The sequence below is a fragment of the Lactuca serriola genome, chromosome 5 (assembly GCF_051521515.1).
Source record: "Lactuca serriola cultivar US96UC23 chromosome 5, Lser_US96UC23_V15, whole genome shotgun sequence".
Classification (NCBI taxonomy): domain Eukaryota; kingdom Viridiplantae; phylum Streptophyta; class Magnoliopsida; order Asterales; family Asteraceae; genus Lactuca; species Lactuca serriola.
The window spans coordinates 321,539,528-321,566,676 of record NC_136412.1 but is presented as its reverse complement, the minus strand read 5'-3'; the positions used below and the strand labels follow the sequence as shown (position 1 = coordinate 321,566,676).

The 27,149-nt window shown below is 38.2% G+C and overlaps 2 protein-coding genes and 1 non-coding gene across 3 annotated transcripts; 2 read left to right on the top strand and 1 right to left on the bottom strand.

The window, feature by feature from the left end:
* Window positions 1–557: 557 nt before the first annotated feature.
* On the top strand, window positions 558–664 carry LOC145056131 (small nucleolar RNA R71). Its single transcript, XR_013685667.1, has one exon. It is a non-coding gene; the product is annotated as a small nucleolar RNA R71 (small nucleolar RNA).
* A 5,472-nt stretch (window positions 665–6,136) lies between these two features.
* Window positions 6,137–8,059, top strand: NRPB7 (DNA-directed RNA polymerase II). Its single transcript, XM_079003368.1, has 7 exons — window positions 6,137–6,330; window positions 6,819–6,939; window positions 7,033–7,198; window positions 7,301–7,351; window positions 7,428–7,493; window positions 7,591–7,659; window positions 7,791–8,059. The coding sequence occupies exons 2-7, from the start codon at window positions 6,824–6,826 to the stop codon at window positions 7,854–7,856; spliced, it is 534 nt and encodes a 177-aa protein (XP_078859494.1). The 5' UTR covers window positions 6,137–6,330; window positions 6,819–6,823; the 3' UTR covers window positions 7,857–8,059.
* A 320-nt stretch (window positions 8,060–8,379) lies between these two features.
* LOC145055079 (Pentatricopeptide repeat (PPR) superfamily protein) lies at window positions 8,380–11,340 on the bottom strand. Its single transcript, XM_079003367.1, has one exon. It carries the CDS (start codon window positions 11,064–11,066, stop codon window positions 8,760–8,762), a length of 2,307 nt encoding a protein of 768 aa, XP_078859493.1. The 5' UTR covers window positions 11,067–11,340; the 3' UTR covers window positions 8,380–8,759.
* Window positions 11,341–27,149: the final 15,809 nt, after the last annotated feature.

Here is a 27,149-nt window from a genome sequence, read left to right as displayed (position 1 = left end):
TTTCGGATGCGGCTATGAATCTAGTGAATAATTCTTCTAAATCGGTTTTCTTTTCTACCGGTTCTTCCTTTTGATATAGTCCCCTCTCCTTCTGCTTGTATTTTTCCTCTTTAGCCTTCTTATACTCTTCGTATGGGAGCCATTCCTTCTTAGGTTTTCGCCAATTTTCGTCGTATCGATCGCCACTTGAATAGAAGACTTGAGCTTTCTTATTTCCATTCTCATCCAAATCACAATCCTTTGTGAAATGGGGCTATCTACAATTTTCACATCCCACCCTAATAGCATGGATTGTTTGATCCATTTTTGTCATTCTTCTATCAAGACTATCAAGCTTAGCTATCACCGCCGCCATGCTATCATTTTCCGAGTTCACTACTCCCCGACTTACTTCGTTTCTTGGATTGTGGTATTCTCTAGAGTGCTTAGAGAATTCTTCGATTAACTCCTTAATTACCAGGGGCGCCTTCTTCATGAGCGGGCCTTGGGAATCGAGCAATTGCCTTGTCGTTACATTGACTCCATCATAGAAAATGGAGACATCTTGTTGGCTATTAAGGTCATGGTGTGGGCAATTTCTAAGCAAGCTCTTGTACCTTTCCCAAGCTTCATAAAAAGATTCTTCGGGTTGTTGCTCGAAGTTGGCAATGGCTTTCTTTAGCTTGGCTATTTTGGAGGGCGGGCAAAAATGGTCTATGAATTCTTCTTTCATTTTGGCCCATGTGGTGACCGATCCGGGAGGAAGTGACTTTAGCCAATCTTTTGCAGCCCCTTTAAACGTGACTGGAAGCATGCGAAGAAGCTGGGTCTCGCGTGGAACATTCGGTACATTGAAGTAGTCGGCCACATCATTTACTTCGTCCAAGTGCTTGTAGGCGTCTTCGTGATCCTTCCCGTAAAAAGGAATTTCCTTGAGTTGTGCGAGAATATGAACTTTTAGTTCGAAAGTAGCGGTCGTGGGAATTGCGGGCTGCACAAGTCCCGCCCCGGTGTCATCGCGCATCCTCTTCTTCCATTCCCCCATGGGGATTTCATCGATATTAGCCATAGTGATAGCTAAACCGTCTTCCAATCCGGAGTCGTGCTCGTATGTGGGTTCTTCTTCTTCCTCGGTCTCGTACTCGATATCTTCTTGAATTGGGTCTTCAATTGTCAACGAGCACTGGATGCTCCTGTTTTGCTGCTCCACTTCTTGCTGAAAACGGACTTTAAGTTTTTGAGTGGTGAGTTCTTTGAAGAAGTAGATTCTCCAACGGTTTTGCCTTTGCTCCTTCTTAGTGCGGATTTCGGGTCTTCAAAAGGAGGGACCAGAGGTGTAACAGATCCTCGGGTCATGAAACAACTGTAAACAAAACAAAAAAAAAACGCGTAAAAAGAACAAAAAACGAAATAAAAAAATTAAAGTTGAAATAGCGATGTACTCGTCGAGTCTGCCCGAATGCACTCGGCGAGTTTATGGCAAAAACAAAAAAATTTAATGCTAATTCTAAAAACGGTTTTCTAGTTATTCTAAAAACGGAATTTTATTGAAACTAATTCTACTTACTGAATTACTTTTTAAATAACTTTGTGCAAGATAAATCCCACACAAAGGATCGATTAAACTAGAATTTAATGCTAATTTTAAAACCGTTCCCCGACAACGGCGCCAAAAAACTTGATGTGTGCAAACTCACTTAGTTTTAAACCTACTTTTAATTATCAAATAACACACAAAAGGCAGTGAACCTATCAATTGTGATATAGTTAAATAAGTAGGGTATCGAACACAGGGAACGGCAAATTAAAACTAAAAACTAATTTTATCTAAGTTAATTAAAAACGATAAGTAGGGGTTTTATCTAGTTTTACAAGACTAGAAACCTACTAATTATTACTTACTTAAAAACTAGAAAGCAAAGGACTATCTAAATTCAATAGCGGGAAGGAACTTCTATTTGGTTCAACTCAATTGATCCTATGGTTGATTACAAGGTAATGGTGCAATGAATTAATTCTTTTGTCGGTTACCGATTCAAGTGATTAGTTTCGCATTCACTACACTAATCCTTAGCAAACAAACTAACTTAAACAGTGGCCAGTTGTCTAATTTAATTAAATTTACTAGATTAATTATTCGGGTTAAGTTAGACTTGCAATAGTTAACTAATTTATTCTTTTAATTAACTTCTTGTTTGATGGTCATCTCACAAGCTTGCACATGAATTTACTCAATTTTCTTATTAATTCTAGTTTCATATTCATTAATTCTAGACATATGACAATAGTGATCACAAAGCATATGAGATTGATAATCAATAGATGTTCATGCTAATCAATTATCTCCTTATTAACAGAGAATTAATTATTATTCACACACAAGGTTCTTTAGCAAGCTAAAATAACAAAATTCACCAACTTAGAATTAATCCTACCAACAATCAAACCATATTATCAATTTTGTATCCCCAAACAGAAGTCTAAGGGTTTTAGCTAATAATTGAAGTAAATAACAGCAAACAAACAGAGTCTAATTGTTTAATCATAATGACAAAACAAAAGATTAAGTGGAATGATGAAATTTGCCTCAATTCTCCTTCGGGATTGAATTCTAGCTTATGACTTCGTCTTCTAGAGTTTTTCTGACTTCTTAATCGCAGCAAAGCTCTTCTAAATCGTCCCAGAATTCCTGCATATCGTTCTGTGAAGTTATCTTTATATATACGAATCGACTCGTCGAGTCAGGTGGCGACTCGTCGAGTCCATCTCACATTCCCCGTATTGTGATAACTCTCTGGGATCCCGAGTCTTTATCTTCTCGATTCTTCGATCGGACTCGCCGAGTAGTCGCCCCTACTCGCCGAGTAGGTGCTTTTTTCAATGTTTTTCATCTTTGTTCCATTCTCGAACTTCTAACTGTTTCTCCCGCTTCCTTTCGCTTCCGAGCTTCATTTTTGGACTGAAAACATAATTCAAACACTTTTAAGTACCTTTTGTCCATAAAATGCAATAATTTAGCTAATAAATGAATAAAAATGTATACTTAATATGAACTAATTATGCATATATCAAGCGTCGATACTATTTGTCAAGAAGAAGGATGGTTCACACTGGATGTGCATTGATTACTGAGATTTGAACAAGCTAACAGTGAAGAACCGTTATCCCCTTCCGCGGATTGATAACCTATTTGACAAGTTGCAGGGCGCATCCTGGTTCTCCAAGATGGATCTGAGGTCTGGGTATCATCAGGTCATAGTGAGAGAGGAGGACGTGTAGAAGACTGTGTTCCGGACTCGTTATGGGCATTATGAGTTTGTGGTGATGCCATTTGGGCTCACCAATGCGCCTGCTATGTTTAAGGATTTGATGAATCGGGTCTGCAAGCCGATGCTTAATCGATCTGTCATTGTGTTTATTGACAATATCTTGGTGTATTCCAAGACCAGAGAGCAGCATGAAGAGCACATTCGAGAGCTTTTGGGAGTTTTGAGGCGAGAACAACTTTATGCCAAATTCTCGAAGTGCGAGTTTTGGTTACGAGATGTCCAGTTCTTGGGGCACCTTGTTAACCAGGATGGGATTTTGGTCGATCCGACCAAAATCGAGGCTATGATGCAGTGGGAGGTTTTGAAATATCCCTCATAGATAAGGAGTTTCTTGGGTTTGACAGGGTACTATCGGAGATTCATTCAGGACTTCTCCAAGATTGTGGTACCCCTCACTTGTCTGACGAGGAAGGGGCTGAATTTCCGATAGGGCCCTGAGCAGCAGTTGGTATTTGAGACTCTTCATCAGAGGTTATGTGAGGCCCCAGTGTTAACACTCCCGGAGGGGGTTGAGGATTTGGTGGTATTCTGTGATGCATCCATCACCGATTTAGGGGGTAAGCAAGTGATTGCTTATGCTTCGCGGAAGCTGAAGCCGCATGAGTCGCGATATCCCACACATTATCTGGAGTTGGGGGTTGTGGTGTTTGCCCTCAAGATTTAGAGACACTATCTATATGGGGTTCGTTGTACAGTCTACACGAATCACAAGAGTTTGAGATATCTGATGGACCAACTGAACCTGAATATGAGGCAACGCAAGTGGCTGGATGTAGTCAAGGATTATGACTGCGAGATCCTTTACCATCAGGGTAAAACGAATGTGGTAGCGGATGATTTGAGCCGCAAGTCGGTTGGGTCTTTAGATAGGGTGACGTGTATGAGGATATTCGTTGATTCTCTGCTTTTGGGATTGATCATGGAGGCTCAGGCCGAGGGAGTTCGTAAGGAAAACTTGAAGCAGGACAGGATCTGAGGGGATATTGACAAATTTATCACGAATAGTCGAGGGTTGTTGACCCAGTGTGGTCGGGTTTGGGTTCCAGTTTCTGGTGGGATTAGGCAGATTGTGTTGGAGGAGGCTCATAAGTCTCGTTTATCTATTCATCTTGAGGCCGCCAAGATGTATCGGGATTTCAGATTGAGCTATTGGTAGTTGTGTATGAAGAGGGAGATAGTCTGGTATGTCGAGAGATGCTTGACCTGCAGGACGGTCAAGCTGAGCATCAAAGGCCGCATGACAAGCTACAATCTCTAGAGGTTCGCATGTGGAAATGAGAGCAGATTTCTATGGATTTTATGTAACATCCCAAAAATTAAGACCAAAAATTTCATTTTTAAGCAAGTATTAAAGAAACCATTAGTGTTAAAAACATTCATTGTGTCATCTCATAACAAAACCAAATGTTAATAATCAAAATATGTCACAATAAAACATCATCAGAGTATATCTCCCAAGAATATCATGTGCGGAATAATGGTGTAATGTGTTGCAATCATGCCGACTCCTTTCCCTTTGAAGAAGAGGTACCTGAAACCAAAACCGAAAACCGTAAGCACAAAACTTATAAACACATACTGCCAAGCATATCCGGGTGCACGGCCTACCCTGTCAGGCATATCTGGGTCCCCGACCTACCCTGTCAAGCATATCTGGGTGCTCGACCTACCCTGCCAGACATATTTGGGTGCCCAACCTACCCTCCAGTTTATTTCAACCGGTTACGGGGACTATTTCACCCCTACCACTACCACATAATAACATACCAATAAACACATAAATCATAACAGACAATGACATACCAGACAATTATCACGAAGACAATCGTCTCTACCATAAACAATTATTAGTGGGCCGGTATTGGTGCCTTCGACCCACTCCTACAGGAACGTAACTCACCTCGTGAAGCTGAATTTAGAATCTCACAGTAATAAATCTCTAGTGGTAATTCCAACAACTCCCCGAGCTATCATGACCACAATAACACTTAATCAAAAACTAATAATTATTCTTAGGGTAAAATGACCATTTTACCCGTTATCTAATTGGGCTAATGCTTAGGACCCAACACTATAACATGAAAGGTTCCAAATCTAAATAGTCTTCCTAACCCTCAAGTGACCCACCAATGACCCAATTTTCTGAATTGGGTCCAACTCCTCAAATGGACCTTATCGAAGCCCAATAAATCCTTAGCCCAAAATAAGCAATTTCGAGTGGCCCATTATGGCCCAAGAGGCCCAATACTTTTAATCTCAGTTTTAGGCCCAGAGACTACTCCACAGTGGGCCATGAGGCCCAACAGCCCAGACCCAAACTTCTAAGGCCCAAAAATCCATATACGGCATTCTGCATGCGTACACGCAACGTACCTGGCACGTACGCTGGCCTTAACCAAAAATGGGAAGTTGACCCAGTACGCGCAGCGTACCAGGGTGTACGCCCGACATACTGGTCAGCTTCCTTGAGACTCCATTTGTGACTTAATCCATTAAGTCCCTACGTCCAGAACATAGATCCAGGTCCTTTAAGACATCTTAATCCAAAAATTCACAAACTTTATGGCTTTGCATAATCGAGATTTTAACGACCTTTGATAATATAAATTTATAGGATCTTAAAATCGTAACATCATTTTATCAAAATCGAGATTTTAACAACCTTTTATAATATAAACTATAGAGGAGAGATCGAATCGTAAAGCGGATTAAGATGATCGTAAGATCCCGTTGTAGATACTAGATATTGTCACAGATCGATCTAATGAGATCGGGAGGAATTTAGGATATGATTTTTCACTGTTTAGGAATGGACTAATATACAACATAATAAAAAGCTTACGTTCATACGCGACACAACACAAACAAACACAGACGCCTCCATTCTTCTCATGTTCGTCGGCTCCTCAAGCAATTTCTCCCCTACTCGCCGCCGATTGCCATCCCCGCAACTGTGAAGCCACTGGCCGGAGACCTTCGCACCCAACAGCTCACCGGAGACCTTCGCACCCCACAGATAGAGGTTCGTTTCTCTTCAATATTTTTCCTGCTTTCGTTCATTCATTTTTTTTCCTGCTGTCGGTTTTCCTTTTTCCCTTGTTTTCCGTTGAAATCGAAATCTGTGTGATGTCTGCAACGTTTAGATATATGTGTGAAATTGAAATCTTTGTGATGTCTGCAACAGGGAACAAGATTAGCCAACGATTTCTTGTATCTAGTATTTACTAATATCCGTGGTTATCTCTACATTCAATTAGTCTCTACAAGTTTAGAGCTTCCTGCAACGGTGTATCTGCTCAATTGCTACTGTTATGAACAGGAACCTACACATTGTTTATTGAATATTTCAGTTTTAGGTTTAGGTTTCGATTTCGTTTAATTGGATAACAAGACCTTAAATTTATCCATGTATTGATTTTGGGAACCCTAGGTTAGTAGGTCCAACGTACAACTCGTATTCTCTATTGAAATCGTGAAATAGTACTGAATCGTATTCTATTTTGGATTCAGCGGAGATGTTTTTCCACATTATTCTGGAGCGAAACATGCAGCTCCACCCTCGCCACTTTGGTCGCGACCTTCGGGAAAAACTCGTTTCAAAGCTCATGAAAGACGTAGAGGGCACTTGCAGGTTAATGATTCATACATTCTGTAACAACTTTCTTCTCCTTCCAAGTTCCAATTTCAGACATGATTATGTCTAATTTGTGTTTTTCGCTTACAGTGGGAGGCATGGTTTCGTTGTGGCCATAACTGGTATAGAGAATGTAGGAAAAGGGCTTATTCGAGATGGCACAGGTTTTGTTACTTTTCCTGTAAAGTATCAATGTGTTGTGTTTCGACCTTTCAAAGGGGAGATCTTGGAAGCTGTTGTCACCATGGTTAACAAGGTCATATATACTCGATCCATTCCAGAGAGTGTTTTTGATGAAAATTGATTACACAGTTTTTAGGGTTATTGAAATTTCTTGTTCAATTATAACTTTTTGCAGATGGGTTTCTTTGCTGAAGCTGGTCCTGTTCAAATATTTGTGTCAAACCATGTGAGTTGAAGCTTTTTCTTCATTTTGGTGTTCATATAATCTCATTTGGTATTTCTAATCTTTGTTTTTGTTGTAGTTGATACCTGATGACATGGAGTTTCAGTCTGGAGATATGCCTAATTACACAACTTCAGATGGATCTGTATGAATCAATGGCATTTTCCTTTTTTTTTTTTTGGTGGTTTGCACATAAGTGATATGTATATTTGATGTTATCCCTGTTTTTGGACCTTTTTCAGGTGAAAATTCAAAAGGATAGTGAGGTCCGATTAAAGATCATTGGGACCCGAGTTGATGCCACAGAAATTGTAAGTCCACATACAAAGACTCGCTCTCTTTGTATGATATGTGCAAAAGACATGAATGCCCTTCTCATCTTCATCATTGAAAATAGCCCTAGAAAGTTAAAATTAATGTTTTGGTGTGTTGGTTTTTGCAGTTCTGCATTGGAACAATTAAAGATGATTTCCTGGGTGTGATTAGCGACCCGGGTACAACTTCTTAATGCATGGGAATGGGAATGGGAATTCTCAAGTCTTTTTGTAGGCCTTGACACTTAGCATTGTACTATCTTTATTTGTCAAATATAAACATGTAAATTGTTGAGAAAAAGGTCTACTTTTCATATTTTGGATTATTGCTTGAAGCCCAGTGGTAACAACAAATTTTATGTCTATTTATGATTATATGGTTATAAGATTTTTGTTACAGTTGTTGCACATTTGGTTGGCAATTACGTAACTCTATAGAAACATGATGATGTTGTATGACAATGGAATAGAGGTGAATGTAATTGATGATACTGTTTTTAATACTCATTTAGATTATTTTTTTCATAAGTTCAGCAAACACCATTTTCATTGATAAAATAGTTACAACTCACAACAATACCATTTTAGGGACTTGATCACAACGAATAAATATGATACATGGACAACAAACACCAGTTTTATTGATTATAAGTTGTGACAATAATACCATTTTAGCATAAAGGAAAACTATAAAGATAGAAAAGTTAGAGCAAATAATAAAGAAATAAATGAAAGTAGGTTGTTATTTCTTTCATTTATACATACGAGTCTATAACGATAAAAGGAATCAACCTCATAAAAGTGTTTCCATCAGTGCATAACATCCACTGCTACCAATTACAAAATCACCAACTTTAAATAAATACTTACTTTCCTAAAGAAAGTACAAAGCCCTAAAGGTGTCAAATTCTATTGAAAACTAAATAAGCAAATGAATTTCTTTGCCACATTTGTTTAAAACTACAAAAAGATTTAGGATACAAACTCCAATACTTCTCAAAAAGGGTATACACCACCCCTCACTTATGGATTCTCATACCTCCATTAACTTTTACAACAACACCCTTTGACACTAAACTTTGTGTAAAAACATCCTCTCATTTTGTCAACACGTTTTGTATTCCTTGTTTAAACCATTTAATGGAATCCATATCATACCCACAAGAATCCATTTTCTTCATAAGCTCAATAGCATGGTTTGACATATCATGCGATCGAATAAGGGATCTAAGCAGATTACTACAGATTCTTGGTTTCAAGATAAAACCTTTTTGCAAGGAGTAATGAAAAACCTCAAGAGCCATGTTCAAATTACTTTCTCCAAGAAGAGTAGTAATTAACATCACACAACTTGCAGGTGTAAGAGTAATATCATATTCCTTAAGAATAGCAAACAATTTCAAAGCCTCTGTTGTTTTATGCACTTGACAAAATCCAATAAGCCAGATTGTATAAGGTGCTGGATCCAAATCCCTTGACTTTATATCCATATCAAGTAATAGCCTCATTGGTCTCTCTATTTCTCCATTTTGTAAATGATTTTCAACCAATTTGATTACTTCTTCATCTCGTTTTGAGACAGTTTTCAAGTACTCTAACCAAAGATTGAAAGCAGCAAATGTCTTGTTTCTTCTACAAGACCATTTCATTAGGGTTTTATAAACTGCAGGAGTAGGTTTACACCCGTTTTCCACCATTTCTTTTACAAGCATAATTGCATCTTTTTCTCTCCCAACACTTTCGAGCCCATGAATGAGTGTTGAATATGTAACAGAGTCGGGTGTATTTCCTTTTACTTTAAGCTTCTTAAAGAGGTTTAAAGCAGCATCCAAAAGCCCAGCTTTACATAAACCATTGATCAAGATGTTGTTAGTTGTAATGGTTGGAAGGAATGAAATCTGTGTGAGAAGTTTGTAAGCTTCTAAAGGTGACCCTGATTCACATAACTCTGTCACCCTCTCAACAACTCTATCAGAACCTTGATTAAATCTAAGAAATAAAAAAGGGTTTTTTCCAATCTCCATTCTGTGAAACAAATGGAAAGATTTTTCAGGCTGCTTGGATTTATAAAGCCCATCAATAAGAGCATTGAAGGTGATGACAGAAGGGACACATCCGTACTTTTCCATCTCATTGAATATGTTTTGTGCATCATCCACAAGACCATATCTACACATACTCGATATAAGAATAGTGTAAGTGCAAGAATCTGGGAAATTATCAACACCTGAAATTTCAAGTTTGAGTGATTGGGCTTCATCCAAGAGACCCTTATCACAAAACCCTTTGATTAAAGTGTTGTAGGCTTGAGTATCTGGAACCAAATCTTTATCAGTCATTTCCTTTATTAACTTAAATGCATCATCTACTCTGCCCTCATCACATAGCCCTCTGATCATGATTGTGTACAGGATGCCATCAGGTGTGATGCCAGAATTGGTCGCTTTGTGGAATGTATCATGAGCTTCTTTGAACCTATGAGCTCTAAACAACCCATCGATCAAAGAACTATAGCTGTTTAAATCAAGATCAAAACCATCCTTCTTGAAACTCTTCAAAAGATCGAATGCTTCATCCATTTTACCCAACTTGCAAACCCCATTTAGCAAAGCATTGTAAGTGATAAAATCTGGCTTAACAGTGGTTTTCATGTTCTCGAATAACTGGTAGGCCTCATCAATCCTCTTAGCTTGACATAACCCAGAAAGGACGACAGTATAAGTGATCTTACTAGGTACTATACCTCTCTGAGACATTTCATTGAACAGGTTAAGTGCATCAGACATGTCGTCGCTTTTGCACAACCCATCAATCAAAATAGTATAGGTTGAACAATTCATATGACAGTTCAACTTCAACATCAAATTATACACGGCTAAAGCTAACAAAATCATGCCTTTATTCACCAATATATGAAGAATCAAATTGTAAGTAAACAAATTAGGTTGGCAATCAAAATCTTTCATTTTACCGAATGATTCCACTGCTTTCTCAGCGTTCTTCGTCTCCCAATACCCGGCTATTAAAACCGCGAACGCATCAGAAGGTATTCGGAGCCCATAGCTCTTAATCTCTTCAAGAGCTCTCCAATAAGCATCGAAAAGATGTGAATTGTCTGATACGAGCAAATTAATCATCAAATTATGAGAACCCCAGCTGCGAAACTGCTTTCGTTTTGCCGCCCACACAAAAAATCGGAAACAAAGATATGGATTTCGTTGTTCTTGGAGTACGGATGTGATGATTTCAGGAGAGAGGAATGGGACTACTTGTTCGAGTGCTGGTTCCATCGGATCCACTGAGTGTACGATGCTTGAAACTTCGCTCGAGATCGCGGTTACGCGAGACGATGATGAGAAACAACGGAATCTGGGTTTGTGAATCAGATATGAAACTTTCTTCATTGATTGATAACGGCGTTGACGATATTGAACTCTTCGCTATCTTTTTTGTAGGTAATGCCACCATTGTCGTCTCATTAGGGTTGCGTTTCAAGATTTCACATATATTGTTTTGGGTTTTGTGAGGTTTTTATGGAATCGTAGACGAGATACAAAAATGGCAGTTTTCTAGATTTATATACGCAGCGGCGGCGGCAGCAGGAGGAGCAATGATCGACGGTGCTGGCCGCATCACAAATTGAAAATTTTTGCTTGGACCCTTCACTAGTCAAAATACCAAAATGCTGCCCTCAAAGTGGATAGAAATTAGAATGTGATTAAACCAGCTAGAAATTTTTTAACAATTTTAAGCATTTAACTTTGTTTGTTATTATTATTCTGCGTAAATATAATTATTTAATTAAAATAATAAAATGCAACAAATTGTGATTTAATATTTATATATGAAAAATCAATGTCAGTGACAAAACAAACTCTATAATTAACATGTTATATTTATTAATTGTAATAAATTTATATCATTAAATATTTTGTTCTAAATAACGTGAGTCGTGACTTGGCGGCAATGTCAAACTTCAAGCTTTTTCGAGTCTTGGTGAGTCACGTCGTTTGTAAGGTGTGACTTAAGACGACATTTTGTATATAATTCATATTTTTATATGTATTTTCGACTATTATTTATGTTTATACACATATATGAGTCAATGTGGCGTTTTGGTAAAGTCTGGCGGCACATACAAGCCTTGGAGCCATAGCGCGCCATGGTGGAGCCATGACGAACTTTTTAGAACCTTGGTTATTTCCATTATTAATTCATAATTTTATAGATTGTTTTATATTGTGTAAATTATATATCAAACATATAATGATTCCAATATATAACAAATACAAAGTAGTATAAAAAATAAATATTACAACTTTTGATGATTTTATAAAACGTTTTAAATTGTGAAAATTATATATAAAACATATGTCGATTTATATATAACAAGCAGTATACAGTTGTGATAACACGTAGACGTATGCTTAGGTAAATTAATTAAATAACTAGTGATTGAGCCCGTGGCGAACCATATGTCACCTTTTTTTTGTTGGTTTAATGGTTTTTGGTCAGCGTTTCCTCAAAAGTGAAAAAAAAATCTAATCATTGTCAGTAAAACAAGTCACAGTTATAACTATTTCATTGTGAATATACAAATCTTTCCTTTCTCCACAACACATTAGAATAACCTCATGATTCTATTAGGCCAAAACTCCAATACATGGCTATAGTTCTAACCTATGCATCCATTCTATTTACATTCACCATCCTTGTTTTCTCATTTCTTCACTTGATCTTCTCAAACTTGTTCAAATCACACTTTTACATCCAAAAGACCTTCCACATTTCAATGCTCACCTCATAGCTTTTTGCAACAGTAATTAGGTGCGCATGATGTCAGCATACACAACAACAATCACACAGTACAACCTGTAAATGTAGCCAATAAAACTCTATGTTATGTGTAAATCAACTTTCAGTAATGCTACCCAATATCAAATCAAATATGAGTTTGGATTCTAAAAGTAGTCATAGATTCATGTTTAAAAGTGGTAGTAGAATGAAAATTATAAATCATTAGTCTATTCAATAACATCTCGAAGGGAAACAAAAACAATATTAATGGGGAAAATTGCAACAACCAATTGGTATCCTTGTCGGAAGTGCTTTCTATGTATTTGAAGATGGGTAATAATGATTGGGGTAGAAGGAGAAATGTGCATGGGGATTCTAGGGTTCAGGATGGAAGACATCATGCAAAAGGTATGGTCCTTAATTCTGAGATTTCGTCTTTCTTTATCACAAACTTTCCTGATTCAGTACAAGTAGTTGTGGTCGTCTGGGTAATATGGTGGATGCTTTTATATCCACTAAATTGTCCAAAAGGGGGAAGCGATTTGGTTTTGTTAGATTTTCTAACATTCGTAGTGAAGATCGAATGATCAAATGTCTATGTGAGGTCTGGTTTGGGACGTATAAGATGTTTGCTTCATATCCTTGGTTCAAAAAAGAGGACATTAATCCACTGCAGAAGAAAATTGATCTGAAGACTAGTGGCAAGTTTGTCTATAACTCACAGGTCTCGTCTTCTTTAAATTTTTATGCAAGCATTGTTAAAGGAACAGGTGTGGCGAATGGTAGTAATGAGCAGATACAGGAGGTTATTGAATTTTCTTCTGGAGACTTCATTGTTGAGAGATATGACAGGGCTTGCTTGGTGAAAGCGAGAGATTTTCTGACTCTCCCTAATCTACGTATGCTCTGTTTAGATGAAGGTTTTGAAGACTTTAATATGAAATATGTTGGAGGTTTATGGGTATTAATTGAATTTAAATCTAAGCATGCATGTGAAAAATTTATGAGTTCTGATGTGATGGACCATTGGTTACTAGAGAAGCGTGACTGGAATCGGAATTTCATGCCATTGGAACGTATAGTGTGGGTTGATATAGAAGGACTATCGTTGTCTGCTTGGACTAAGGACTCATTTAGAAGAATTTTTTTCTAAGTGGGGATCTATTTCTCAAATGGATGATTATGTAGGGGAAGATGTGTACAAGAATCGTGTTTGTATATTGACTATTGCTCAACAAATAATCTCTGATACGGTGAAGGTTAGGGTGGATGGTAAATTGTTTATTATCAGAATTAAAGAAGCCCCGGGGTGGACTCCTTCTTTTGTTTCAGATACTCCAAAATCTGAACCTGAAGGTTGTGAAGAGAGGAATTTTTTGGACGGTAATGATAATGATACTGGGACTAATTCTTCGACTGGTAATGCTGAAGAATCGTTGGATCCGTTTGGTATATATGAAACAATGGAAAGAATGAAGGCGGAGGAGAGAAGGAATAAAATATCAACAGGTTATCATGGTTGGGGTAAATCTAAAAAGCATACGAATGATGCTCAAGAACTGGAAAGGCAAAATGGGAATAAATCTGTAGAAAATGTGCATTATACTCACTCTGCAGCCTCGGTGAATGAAAAAATGCAGATAATGTCCCCAGTTCAGTCCTGTTCAGAACTGCAGGCAGGTCCACGTCCATGCGAGTCTCAAAATCAGATAGCAACAACTCCTAATGAGATTGTCCAACAGCCTTCACGATCTTCTGAAATAGCGCCTACAATTCCTATTACTGATGTGTCGATGCAAGCTTCTAATGGGCAGAACTTGGTACAGGCCCCGGTTATTCCTCATGATAGTACTCGTATGAATAATGTTTCACATATTGCTCCAATTGGTTTTTCGGGGGGGGGGGGGGGGGTATGCTCGGATGTCGGGGGTTGAAGTCTTGGAGGATTCGTTGTCACATCCTCCAGGTTTTTCTGAAAGGATTAATGGTGATTATAATTTGGGTTCAGATTGTTGTGTTAGTGAAAATTTGGTGACCGAGGAAATAAAAAAGACGATGGAAATGGGTCAAAAAGTTGGTTTTAAGATGGATGGATGTTTGGAACAAGTTATGAGAGTGGTGAATCGGGAGGGAATTATAAAACAGTAATTAATGAATTGTTTGTCTCTGAATATCCAAGGAGCGAGTTGTTTAGATAAGAGGGGATGGGTGAAATCGCTATGTCATAAATTTAAAATTAATGTTTTAGCTGTTCAAGAAACGAAGATGGAGCTTATTGATTTTTTGGTGGTTCGTTCTTTTGGGGGAAATGCTTCATTTTTTTATGCGTATTCTCCTTCTCGTGGCAATGCGGGGGGTATTCTCGTCATTTGGGACCAAAATAGGTTTAATAAAAAAAGGGTCATTTCATCGGATTGGTTTGTAGCAATGGAGGGTGTTTGGATTTCTTCTGGGACATAGGTTGTTTTTGTTTCCGTTTATGCTCCGCAAGGGATTGATAGTAAAAGACAACTGTGGGGAGAGATTGGTTGATTGATGAGTTCTTGTTCGGGGGAGTTTGTTATTATGGGAGATTTTAATGAAGTTCGTGATGAATCGGAACGTATCGGGTCTCAGTTTCATCCTGCTTCAGCTAAGGTATTCAATCAGTTTATTGAGGATGCGAATCTATTTGATATTGCTTTCGGTGGTCCTCGTTTCACTTGGAGCAATAAGTGGGGTTCTAAGTTTAGCAAGTTGGATCGGTTTCTGGTGTCAGAGAGGCTTTTGGTAGTATTTCCACATCTCTCATGGATGGTGTTGGAGAAGAGAAAACCGGATCATAGACTTATCCTGTTGATGGAACACTCTGTTGATTATGGTCCTAAGCCTTTTCGGTTTTTCCACTCTTGGTTTAATCACGCTGGTCTTGATGAGGTGGTTCATAATTCCTGGTCTTCAGTTATTGAGGGTGAGGATATTATTAACCCCTGGGTTATTTTTAAGAAGAAACTCCAACTTCTTAAGTATAATCTTAGGGTATGGTATCATGCTGTTCGGGAGGGGATGGATACTAAAAGAAAAAAGTTACAAGACAACATTGAATCGATTGATATCATTCTTATGGCGGGCGATGGTACAGCTAGCCTTAGGGAACAGCGAGTAACAATCTTAAAGGAGCTGGCAGATTTAGATCACCTAGACAGAATGGATATAGCACAGAAGGCAAAAGTTCAGTGGAGTATTGAGGGGGATGAAAATTCAGCTTTTTTTCATGGTGCAATGAACAGGAAAAGGTGTTATGGTGGATGGTGTTTGGGTTGATGATCCGGGGAGGGTAAAAAAGGAATTTCATAATTTTTATAAATCCCTTTTTTCTAAGAACAGAGTGACGCGTCCCTCCACAGACCCTTCTCTGTTTCATACTCTTTCAGAGGATCAGGTTCAGTTCCTACAGGCTCCTTTTACTATTGAGGAGATTAAAAGGGCGGTTTGGGATTGTGGTTCAGATAAGGCTCCTGGTCCAGATGGTTTTTCTTTTGGCTTTATTAAGTGTTATTGGGATCTTATTTCTCCGAATGTGGTGGCGTTTGTGCAACATTTTTATACACACTCTCTTATACCTAAGGGATGTAATGCTTCTTTCTTCTCTGTCATTCCTAAGGTCCGGGACCCGAAGGTCATTATAGATTTTAGGCCTATTAGTCTTATTGGTTGTCAATACAAGATTATTGGTAAGCTCTTAGTTAATAGGTTGGCAGAGGTTGTTGGTTCTATTGATAGTTTGGAGCAGTCTGCTTTTGTTAAAGGAAGACAAATTTTGGATGGCCCTTTTCTTTTGAATGAGGTGGTAGCTTAGAGTAAGGCTTTGAAAAATCCTCTTATGATTTTTAAAGTGGACTTTGAGAAGGCTTATGATTCTCTATCTTGGGAGTATCTTTTGGAGATTATGCATATTATGGGTTTTGGATCGGTTTGGTGTGATTGGATACGGGAACTTTTGAGTACGGCTAGGGCTTCAGTTTTACTGAATGGCTCTCCTACTGATGAGTTTCAGATTTGTAGAGGGTTAAGGCAAGGAGACCCTTTGTCTCCTTTTCTTTTTATCTTTTCTATGGAAGGATTTCATGTTGCTCTGCTTAAAGCTCAGCAAGCACACATTTTTCGGGGAATATCTATTGGTGACATTCACATATCCCATTTGTTTTACGCTGATGATGTTGTTTTGCTCTCTAATTGGGATCCAGAGAATGCCAAATGCATTTTACGTATTTTGAGGTGTTTTTATATGGCTTCGGGTCTTAAAATTAACCTACAAAAAAGCAAGATGATTGGCGTAGGGGTTTCTACTAATCAAGTGGAGTCAGTGGATTTAACATTGGGGTGTCTTCCAGATTCGGTTCCTTTCGTTCATTTGGGTGTCCCTGTAGGCCAAAATATGGCACGAGTGTCTGCTTGGTCTGTTATTGAGGATCAGTTTCGTGCTAGATTGTCCAGTTGGAAAGCGAAGACTTTATCTATTGGGTGTCGTCTTACTTTGATAAAGTCTGTCCTTGGAAGCGTGGGTAGTTATTTGATGTCCATATTTATGACCCCGATTACTGTTCTAAAATCTCTGGAGGCACTACGTTCTAGATTTTCTTAGGGGGGCAGACTTAGAAGAAACATGTATGCATTGGGTCTGTTGGGATAGAGCTTTAGCAGATAAAAAAGAGGGTGGCCTAGGAATTGGAAGCTTGTTCTCTTTTAACCGGTCTCTTCTTTTTCGTTGGTGGTGGAGATTCTTTCATAACTCTGATTTGATTTGGGTCAGGGTTGTGAAAGTTTTACATGGTCCTGATGGGGGTCGTTTTTCTCAATCTTTGCGTAGAGGATGGACAGGACCTTGGAGTGGGGTTATTCGGATGTTAGCGCAGCTTAGAGATCAGGGTGTGGATTTGGTCTCTTTTTGTCCGATTAGGGTTGGAGATGGAAGTAACACGTCTTTTTGGCATGACATTTGGAAAGGTGATCAACCTCTAGCATCATCTATTCCTAGGATTTATGCGTTGGATGTGCATCGGAATGTCTCGATTAAGGAAAGGTTTCTGGTTGGTTGGAGTGTTGCCTCTCTCAGACGACTTCCTAGAGGTGGTATTGAGCATACCCAGTGGGACATGTTTAGCGATTTGGTGCAAGACCTTCATCTTCATTCTTATCCTGATCGGCTCGGATGGTCTATTGATGTTTCAGATTCTTTTTCAGTTGCGTTTGCTAGACACCATATTGATAACTCTTTGTTGATTACGAGTGGCGGTGAGTCTAGTTGGAATAATTGGGTTCCTATCAAGTTAAATATTTTTATTTGGAGGTTGCGGTTGCGGAGTATCCCCACCAGAGAGAATTTATCTCATCGGGGAATTATGATTAACTCAATCATGTGCCCTATTTGTTCTATTTCAGTAGAGTCGATTGATCATTTATTTGCAGATTGTAACCAAATAAGAGATATTTGGTTTCGTCTTGCTGTATGGTGGAATGTCCAGATTCCAATCCAGTTGTCCATTGATTCCATTATGTCTTAGTCACAGTCCACGGGTTTGAGAGGGGGTCAAAGAAAAGCTTTCGAAGCGGTAGTTATTACTACTTTTTGGTGCTTATGGAATTTTCGGAATGCTAGTATTTTTGGATCGTTGATGCCAAAGAAATCTTTAATTTTTGATGAGGTGGTTCAGAGGTGTTTTTTTTGGATTTCTAATAGATGTAACAGACCTAAGATAGGATGGACTAATTGACTTCATAACCCTGTTAGTGCTTGTAAGATGTTGTAATGTCTCTCTTTTTCTAGCTTCTAGCTAGTTTTAATAAAAATCCCGCCGTTCAAAAAAAATTGATTCACAAAAATTGTATATCAAATAAATTTGAAATTAAGAGAGAAAAATATTAGGAGAATCGTATGAAAATTGGCTTTGGTTGAGGCAAACGACAAACCCGATTGGTGCAACAAATAATAAGTTTTGTTAAAAGTTATTTAATAGTTAATTATATTTTTATAATTATTAAATTCATGAATTGAACTTTTTTCACTAAATAGAACCACCAAATGCCGATATGATGAATCAATTTCCTTTTATACAGTTGTCACTTTCTCCTTGTTAGTGTCGTCTATAATGATAGACAATTTCATATATTACCGAGTTATACTTTTATAAATATGTTAATGACTGACAATTTCATATATTACCGAGTTATACTTTTATAAATATGTTAATGACCACAGATCTATATAAGTAGTTTTTAAAAAATTAATAACATAAATAAATTACGTTATTATTCTTGTTTAGTTTTCCCATTAAACCAAATCATCGATAAAGTACCTCATCCGAAGACTTTGATAGTGAACCAAACTGATTTGAGTAACTCACGCCACGCCTAACTACTATTCTAATCACCTAAATACCCTTGACTGATACAATGTTATTTTCGTCAATATCAGTTATACACATTAGTTATGACTCATGACTCATGATTTGTGTTGCGTATACTTTTTGTTCATGATTGTTAATATGTTACCGATAGTTTTTCAAAATAATAGTGCAAATACAAACAAATCATATGCCAGTGAGATAGTGAAAAAATGTATTTTGCTTTTTATGTTTTAAGTATGAATAGATCAAAAAAGAAACCCCCACCATTAAGATGTAAGACAGAATCATAGAGCACGTAAAAAGTATCGGAACTTCTACATTCCATTCCAGTTTAGTTTACTACGATATGTCTTCTTCATAGGATCTTATCATTCCATTCCACTTTAGATTTTCAAACCTGAGCTTCATAGGATCTCATTCTCTACAGGAAGAAGGTTCAAACTCAAATCCTTGATAGGATTCTTAAAATCATATATTTTTCAATTTTGAAAGCTTAAATTTTGAGTTTTTACCATTTATTGCTATAAAATCATAGTTCAATCCAACTTTTTCGCTGACCTTTTGTAAAAATCTTTAAATGTATTACCAACCATGCTCCAAAACAATGAAAACTCAAAATCGTAACCAAAAATCACAAATATAACATTGTGCCCTCGTGTTGCTTGCCTTCCTGACAACACAACTCCTTTCTTCAATAGTGTTTTAAATTTGTCAACATAATAAACACCTAAAAGCTGAGAGAAATATGTTTCAGGTAGATCATAGGAGGAAATGAAGAACACCAAAGAAAAAGCATGAAATGGTTAAAAATGGTAGGATTCAATTCAGAAAATTTGATAATCTATGATATGTCGTGGTTCTAAAGATTCTTGAAACCGAAAAGCTAACTTCTTTAAATTTTTACATCTTCTGAAAGGAAGGTTACAGGGGTAAATCTTCCATATTTCCCTGCATTTTCCAAGAAAATACCAAATGATAATCTTTCATATCACTCTTATACTACACCATCTTCTGATTTATACGCGTAAAAATGAAATTTTAAAGCCCTAAAATCATATTTATAAACTAACCACAGACAAAAGCACAAATCTAATAAATAAACAATTAATCGATTTTGATATATAATATTGTAATACTAACCTTAATAGTATCGGTCAAAAGCTCACTCTAAAAAATAACCTCACCCAATGTTGTACCTGGGATTCAAAAATAATAACCCAATGTTTCATTCTTTGATTTCTTTGTTTACTAAATCCCATAAACCAATAGATGATCAGTTTCAGTCAGAAACTAATAGATGATATAACATAAAACTTGTAAAAATTCACTAAAAACTTTTAACAAACACATGGTGGGAATTGTTTCAACATCTAATCAAAAGTGCAATACCTGTATCGCCCCATCAACAAAGTCCAATTCTAAGCCTTGTGAACTTCAAATGAAGTCATTTACAGACTGAGATACAAACAACCCAAAAAAAACTCTAAATAAGAATAAATAGGTTGGCATAAGTTAGAAAAGTGAAATTTAAAGAGGATGCTATTACATCAATCATCTCTTGGACATAAGCCTCCTTGAGAGTTTTTACCCATGGGAACTAAGACACGTTCATAACTTCGACGCCATCTCTTCACGATTCCAAGAATTCCACCGGTAGAGACGCCGCCTACTCTTGTCGAAGGCCTAAAAGCGATTGAAACAGGGAGAAATCAAAACCAATCGAATAAAAAACACAAATAGACCCATCAATATACTTACGATAGCGCATCGGTTCTTCTGATAGATTCCATACAGGCGGCGACAGGTCGAAAACGAATTATGTAGAAAGAGTGTAACATCCCAAGTTTTTTCATTTGAAGTCCCTGGGGATGAAAGGGTAAAGCCATGAAGAGCCTAAGGGATAATTTGTAATTTTGGGACCCAGAGGAGTACGCCGCGCGTACGTAAGGGGTACGCAGGGCGTACTAGGGCACACCCTAGTACGTTGGGCGTACACTGTGTACGTTGGGTGTACTCATAAATGAAGGAAACCCTAATATTTTGGGTTAAGGACTATATAAACATCCTTATGGATCATTTTCTCTCATCATTCTCAGCCTCCATCTTCCAGAAACGTCCCTAAACCCTAGCCCTTGTGTGAGAGTGTAAATTAGTAGGTATTTTGAGCTATTGAAGGTGGAATCATTGCATCAAGGAGTTGGGCGAAATGATCTGTCCTTCTAGACTCTTGGAGGGGTGTTGAATGTTAAAAATGAGGTCCTAATGGCTTAGGAGGTCCCATGCAAGTAGTAGAAAGGTCTTAATGGATTAAGACCTTGGATTAAGAACTTTCTGGACGTCCAAAGTGATAAAGTTCGAGACTTTATGAGTCCTAGGCATATTTGGTCGATGGATCTGAAGCTTGGACATAAGTGCTTATGCCATTAAGCACTTATGAGGATTTTTGTTCAATTCGCGTACGCCCCGCGTAGGAACCTGTACGCCCAGCGTACAGGGTCACCCCGATTTCCAGTCAACATGAGTCGAGGTACGCTTCGCGTACCAGAGGAGTACGCCCAACGTACGTCCTCTGTTGGGCTTTTGACTATGGGCTTTGAGTTTTGGACTGTTTATAGGCTAGCTGGACTTGGGCCTTTGTTGGCCATTATGGATACGGTGTTTTTGGGCCTTTGTAAGGATGTTGTTGAACTACTTGGAACACATGGTGGGCACTCGTGTTACCATAAGGCAAGAAATCAAGATTAAAAAAGTTCGGTCCATATGAGTTTGGATTTGTCGCAAAATTTGGTTTTGACAAATTCACATGGATATGAATACATACACCATAAAATCTAAGTGTCATAAGATTCCCTCCTTCATGAAAATGACTGTGAGGAAATGATTTCACTGAGAGAGATTTTAAAAAGATAGCAATTGTGAAAATTTTATTCTCAAATTTGATTATGGTTACGGCATCCCTTTCCATAGTTCAAATTGTGAGATTTGGCAATTAAGTCTGAACATTTGGGACTTAGTAACATAAGTTCTGAATTTGTCTAGACACACATGTGAGCTTTCTAAGACAAAGGTGTATAAGTTTAAGAAGCTTAGATCAAGTACTAGAAATATGAACTTAAGAAATTCAATAAGCATTGTTTTCTGGAAGTTCAGTTGTTTTCTGAATACATGTCAAAGCTAGTGGGAGCATAAGTGTTATGCTTATATGATAATAATCATCATGATAGTGGGAGCATACGTGTTATGCTTGTATGATTATTATGGCAAGTATTGCAAGTTAGCAATATTAATTATAGAAAACAAGAGTTATACTTTGCAAAGTCGTAAGGGTTGAAAAGTTGTTTTGCTATAATTAAGGGAGAGAATATTATGCTTCATTTCAAATCTAAAGGCTTAGATTGTGGAATGTTAATAAATTTAGTCAAGGATACATAGTGTGTTCTCAAATTTCGATTATGATTACGACATCCCTCTTCATAGTTCGAATTACGAGAACGTGACACATAAAATATTATGGCAGAAGATTGATAAAGTATCATATCTTTATGTAAGACATTATGCATCATGTCCCATACGCTTCAGGTATAGGATCGATTGCAAATGCTATAATATTTGACCATTATAAAATTTTCCAAATGTCTAGCGTGTTAAGAGGGAAAAAGGACTAGAATCGGTTTTGACTAAAATAATTAAACAACTATCAAAGGACGATCCAAAGTTTGCTGAAGATTGGTTGCTTGTGAGTAGTTGGAAGTATGGTATTGGATGGACCATATCGACATTATTATGAATAGATAAGATTCTATTAAGAATGAGTTGTCATATGGCAAATATGGAAATGTTTCCATATTGGGAGTTGGATATTGAGAGTCTATGTCTAGATTAGAAACTTTTATGCAAGAAGGATGTTCAAAGGAATGTACTTTGAGTGAGAGACATCATATCTATAGAATTGTTTCTGATAGAGATTGGCCAAGTCTTGATGATTTTGAGCTATGACTTTACGAAAGGATCATTGCATAAAATGTTAGAATCTAGCATATTCTATAAGTGGCAAAAATTTGATATTCTTATACTTATTATAAGGATAGGGAGTTTGTGAAATGAGTATGATTGGAAATGTGTTCATTTGATCTATTTCACAAAGTAAGGACCATAAGTAAACATTGTGTGCATGCTAAGAGCATAGGACAATTGTAGTAATAATTCAAGTAATAAGTTAATTAACCGAAACAATAAATAATGAGTAATCGATATGGTGATAAATAAAAGGTGTTTTATTTATACTTAAAGGTTTGGGACCATATAGGATTAGTATTATTCTTGTGTTTCACTTTGCATGTTTTGACTTCCTGAATAATTAATTATTTCAGAATAATCAAATTATTCGAATGGTCCACAGTCGATAATATGTTGGAAGTAGGTATGAATGAAGACTGTCATGAATTGGTTTGTAGATTGTCTAAAGTGTATTAGACATAACAAATGTTTGCTGCAACGTTCGTGAGTGCTTATGAATATGATTTTGAGCATTGGATTAAACCCACGCTCACAAGAATCACTTCATGGATTTTATCACGAGTGATTGTGAGTCGATAATATTGTATATTCTTGAACCGAGACGTGTGAGTTGTTATTTGCTGGTCGGTTGCACATTGATGATAAGTAAACGCACCAGTAACTTGGTGTTATAAAACTTATTGTTGTGTGTGATTCGATGAGTGAACACAAGCAAGCATTGAGTCGAAGTTTATCCGTTCATTTTTCCCAAAGTGGGATAAAAGTGATATATGTGGGCCTTCGATGATTTAGTGATGACACCCTAAGCGCTTGGCCAAGCCGGGACTAATTTGATGTGTTCTATTGCAGTCTGTTGTCAGTCGTTATAAATAGGAAATCGGGAAACAACACATAGACAGAGAGAATGATTTCAATCCATATCTCACATCTATGAGATATCAAGAATGGAGGAATATATGATCCCTTATCTAAAGGACACGCTTCTGATAAGATCATAGTTGACAACGGCTTTTGATCTGCATCCCGATAGTTAGGATGGCATATGGTTAGTGATCGGTTAGGTCAGTATCCTGGTTAGGATGTTGTTATGCTATATAATATGTTAGATCGGTTTGTTTGTCTATGGACTGTTATGTGATTATCTGTTATATGTGCACATGGTTGTTTGTTTGGGGTTGGGTTGAGGCGGTTCCTGCTTTGTGTTGTAGGCCAACATACCCAGGGCGTACCGGATAGACTGCAGAGCTGGGAGGGGCATATAATCAGGTTGAAGGCCTAGCGAGCGGTCCGGATAGGCTGAAGGCCCGAGAGGGCGGCCCAGATGTGCTGAGGCTTAGAGAGTGGACCAGACAGACTGAAGGCCTGGTGCAGGTGGTCCAGTCAAACTGTAGACTCAAGGAGTGGACCAGGTGGACTGAAGGCCCGGTGCGAGCGGACCAGCCACCCTGTAGACTCGAGATGCATGGTTGTTCTATAGTTGTTGATATGGTGTGATTATGGTTATATGTGGTTGGTATTTTGGGGGGTAACCCACTAAGCTTTCGGGCTTACAGTTTCAGTTTATTGTTTCTGGTTCAACGGATGATCGCGGGAAGGCGAAGGCATGATCGTACATCTCCTCGATTGATGATTATGATTTCTGGGAACTCTGATGTTTAAACTATTTTGAAAAAAATTGTAATAATTGAATGGTTTTATATGAATTAAAAAGTTTTAAATTGGTTCGAATTTTATGGATGTTACAAGTTGGTATTAGAGCCTTGGTTTGAGCGAATTGGAGAAACACTCGTGTGAATCTAGTCTCAAATCAGGGAAAAGATTTTTAAATGAATTTAAATGGTTTTCAAAATATGTAAAGGAGGACGTAGAGTGTACGATCATACGTAGCCAGTAAGTAGACCACAAAATACCATACAATTATTTGATTATGTGATATGTTAGAACAACATGCTAGTACTAGGCTAGGGATCTTCAGGAATTACGTGATAGAGTTGCCTGATTACATGATGCCTGCTTGCCTACAGTTTTCCTTATATGAAATTGACATCATTACTGTAATTATTTGTGTGTGCATCACGGTTATGCATAATTAAGATCTTATAGCCTGAGAATGTTTGATTTGGCCTTATGTTATGTTCTTGTCTGATTGGGAGCTTAGGTTAGGATTGGATATTTGAAAGTCTATAGGGTCCAACGTTATGTATGACTAGCATACACTAGTGTTGCAGGGTTGGTGGAAGTTTCATGGATGGGTAGGTAGTGAGAGGTCGGGAGGCCAGTTATGTGATATATAGCATTCCTGTAGGAGTGAGGATTGAGCGCTTGCTATGTCTTGTATATTGTTAGGGTGTTGTGGTGATACTTGAGACAAATATGGGTAGGTGTGGAAGGTAGTATGTGTTGGATTAGTGTCTAAGTCCATAACTATTTTGGTATGTACTTGACTCGATTGTGCGTGGTCCTTTTGGGTTGCCTTCACCAAAGCAACTTGATATGATGATTTATGGAGAAAGAGGATTAATTATGATTTATTAATATATTATATGAATAATATATTAAAAGAGAAATCATATTGTTTAATTAATAATAGCCAAGAATTAATAAGAATTAATTTTGTGGCTAAAAGACATTAATTAAATAAAGGGGACTAGAATTGTCAATTGTGTGATAGTTGAATATTGGGCTAATGGACTCTATATTAGAGGGGTGGACGAATTTTATGGGGAAACCCATTAGAAATCGTCCAGGGCATCTAAGAAGGGAGTCCATGGGCTGCTTAGGGCCTAAGCAGTCAAATTAGGGTTTCCTTGTTTGATAACCCTAACAGCCTCACTATTTAAGGACCCCTAGAGCACCAAAAACGTGGCCAAGAGTTTCCTTAGGGTTTCTAGACATTTTTGGGTGCTTCTCCTCTTTTCCTAAGTCATACTTTTGCTCTTGGTGTTTGTGAGCCATTAGAGGTACTACACTTGTGGTACTTGCTTTCAAAGCTAAGGAGATTCAAGGAACTAGTTGTTATTACTATATAACAACAAAAGGTATGTATTATATTCTTCTATGTGAATTTCGAAAATAGTACTAGCATTCCAGGTTTCTTTTTGTGTTCATAAAGTTGTATAACTAATAGTGCAAACATAGATCCAACTCTAGGGTTGCATGCACACATAGGATGGTTTGTATAAAACCCATCAGTATGGGACCGTACTACTGAAAGCACAGGACCCATACGCGTAGCAAGGAAGTCACAACCCTTAGGGTTTTTGTTGGGAGTTGGTTCCCAGATTGTTATGAGGAGTATCTGATGTTTTTTAGGCATGTTTTCAGCATGGTGGTTACACGGCGATTCGTGACTGGATCCGGGTCAGGATCAGGAGATGGCGGACAGGAGGCACCGACAGCGCCCGAGACTATCGGCCAAATAAGGCCAGATGAGATGGATGATAGGATCCAGGAGATCCTGCATGATGAGGTTGCAGATATGTTTCGGGCTCAGTTGCCAGAGATGTTTGGGTATATCAAGACCACTATGGTGGAGTATTTCGATGATCGCTATGCAACCCTTACTGAGGCGGCTGTCGCGGCAGCCACAACAGCTGTATTAGCGACAAGGCTGGGATCTGGCTGAGTTTTTTTAGTACCGAGATTTCGATAACACGAAGCCCCTGACATTTGATGGTACCCAGGATCTGATCGTGGCCATGAAGTGGCTATCTGACGTGGAGGGATGTTTCTTCACATGTTTTGGTCCTACTGACTAGAAGGTCAGGTGTGCTCTAAACCTGCTAAGGTCCGGAGCAAAGGATTGGTGGAGGTTGATTACTGGATCATATTCGGATGAGCAGCGTGTTGCGGTTACTTGGGACCGATTCCGGGATATGTTCAGTACCCGTTACTTCCCGCGAGTTGAGCGGGAGAGGCTAGCGTAGGAGTTCTTGGATCTGCGTCAGGATTCGGAGTCGGTCACGGAGATCACTCACATGTTTACTGAGAGGGCGATGTTCTGCCTCGAGTTTTCTTCGAAACAGGCTCAGATGACCTGATATCTGGCTATGCTCAAGACAGACATCAAGCAGTTCGTGTCCACGCAGAGATGTGATACATTGCTGGAGCGGCGGGAGGCCGCCAGGCGGCGTGAGCTCGAGATTGAGTTATAGTTGCGAAAGCAGAGGCAGACCCCGGTGCAGTCGCAGCTGACGCCAAAGCGGTCCAAGACTGTGGATTCTAGGGTTGGAGGTCAGAGAGGCTGCACTTGTGAGAACTGTGGGAAGGGTCATACAGGAGTTTGTA

What these genes read in the sequence shown, in the direction of transcription:
- NRPB7 (XM_079003368.1), top strand. Translation starts at nt 6,824, where the DNA reads ATGTTTTTCCACATTATTCTGGAGCGAAACATGCAGCTCCACCCTCGC. An exon ending in GACGTAGAGGGCACTTGCAG is followed by an intron (nt 6,940 to 7,032) that starts GTTAATGATTCA and finishes TTTCGCTTACAG; the next exon opens with TGGGAGGCATGGTTTCGTTG. An exon ending in ACACAACTTCAGATGGATCT is followed by an intron (nt 7,494 to 7,590) that starts GTATGAATCAAT and finishes GACCTTTTTCAG; the next exon opens with GTGAAAATTCAAAAGGATAG.
- LOC145055079 (XM_079003367.1), bottom strand. Translation starts at nt 11,066, where the DNA reads ATGAAGAAAGTTTCATATCTGATTCACAAACCCAGATTCCGTTGTTTC.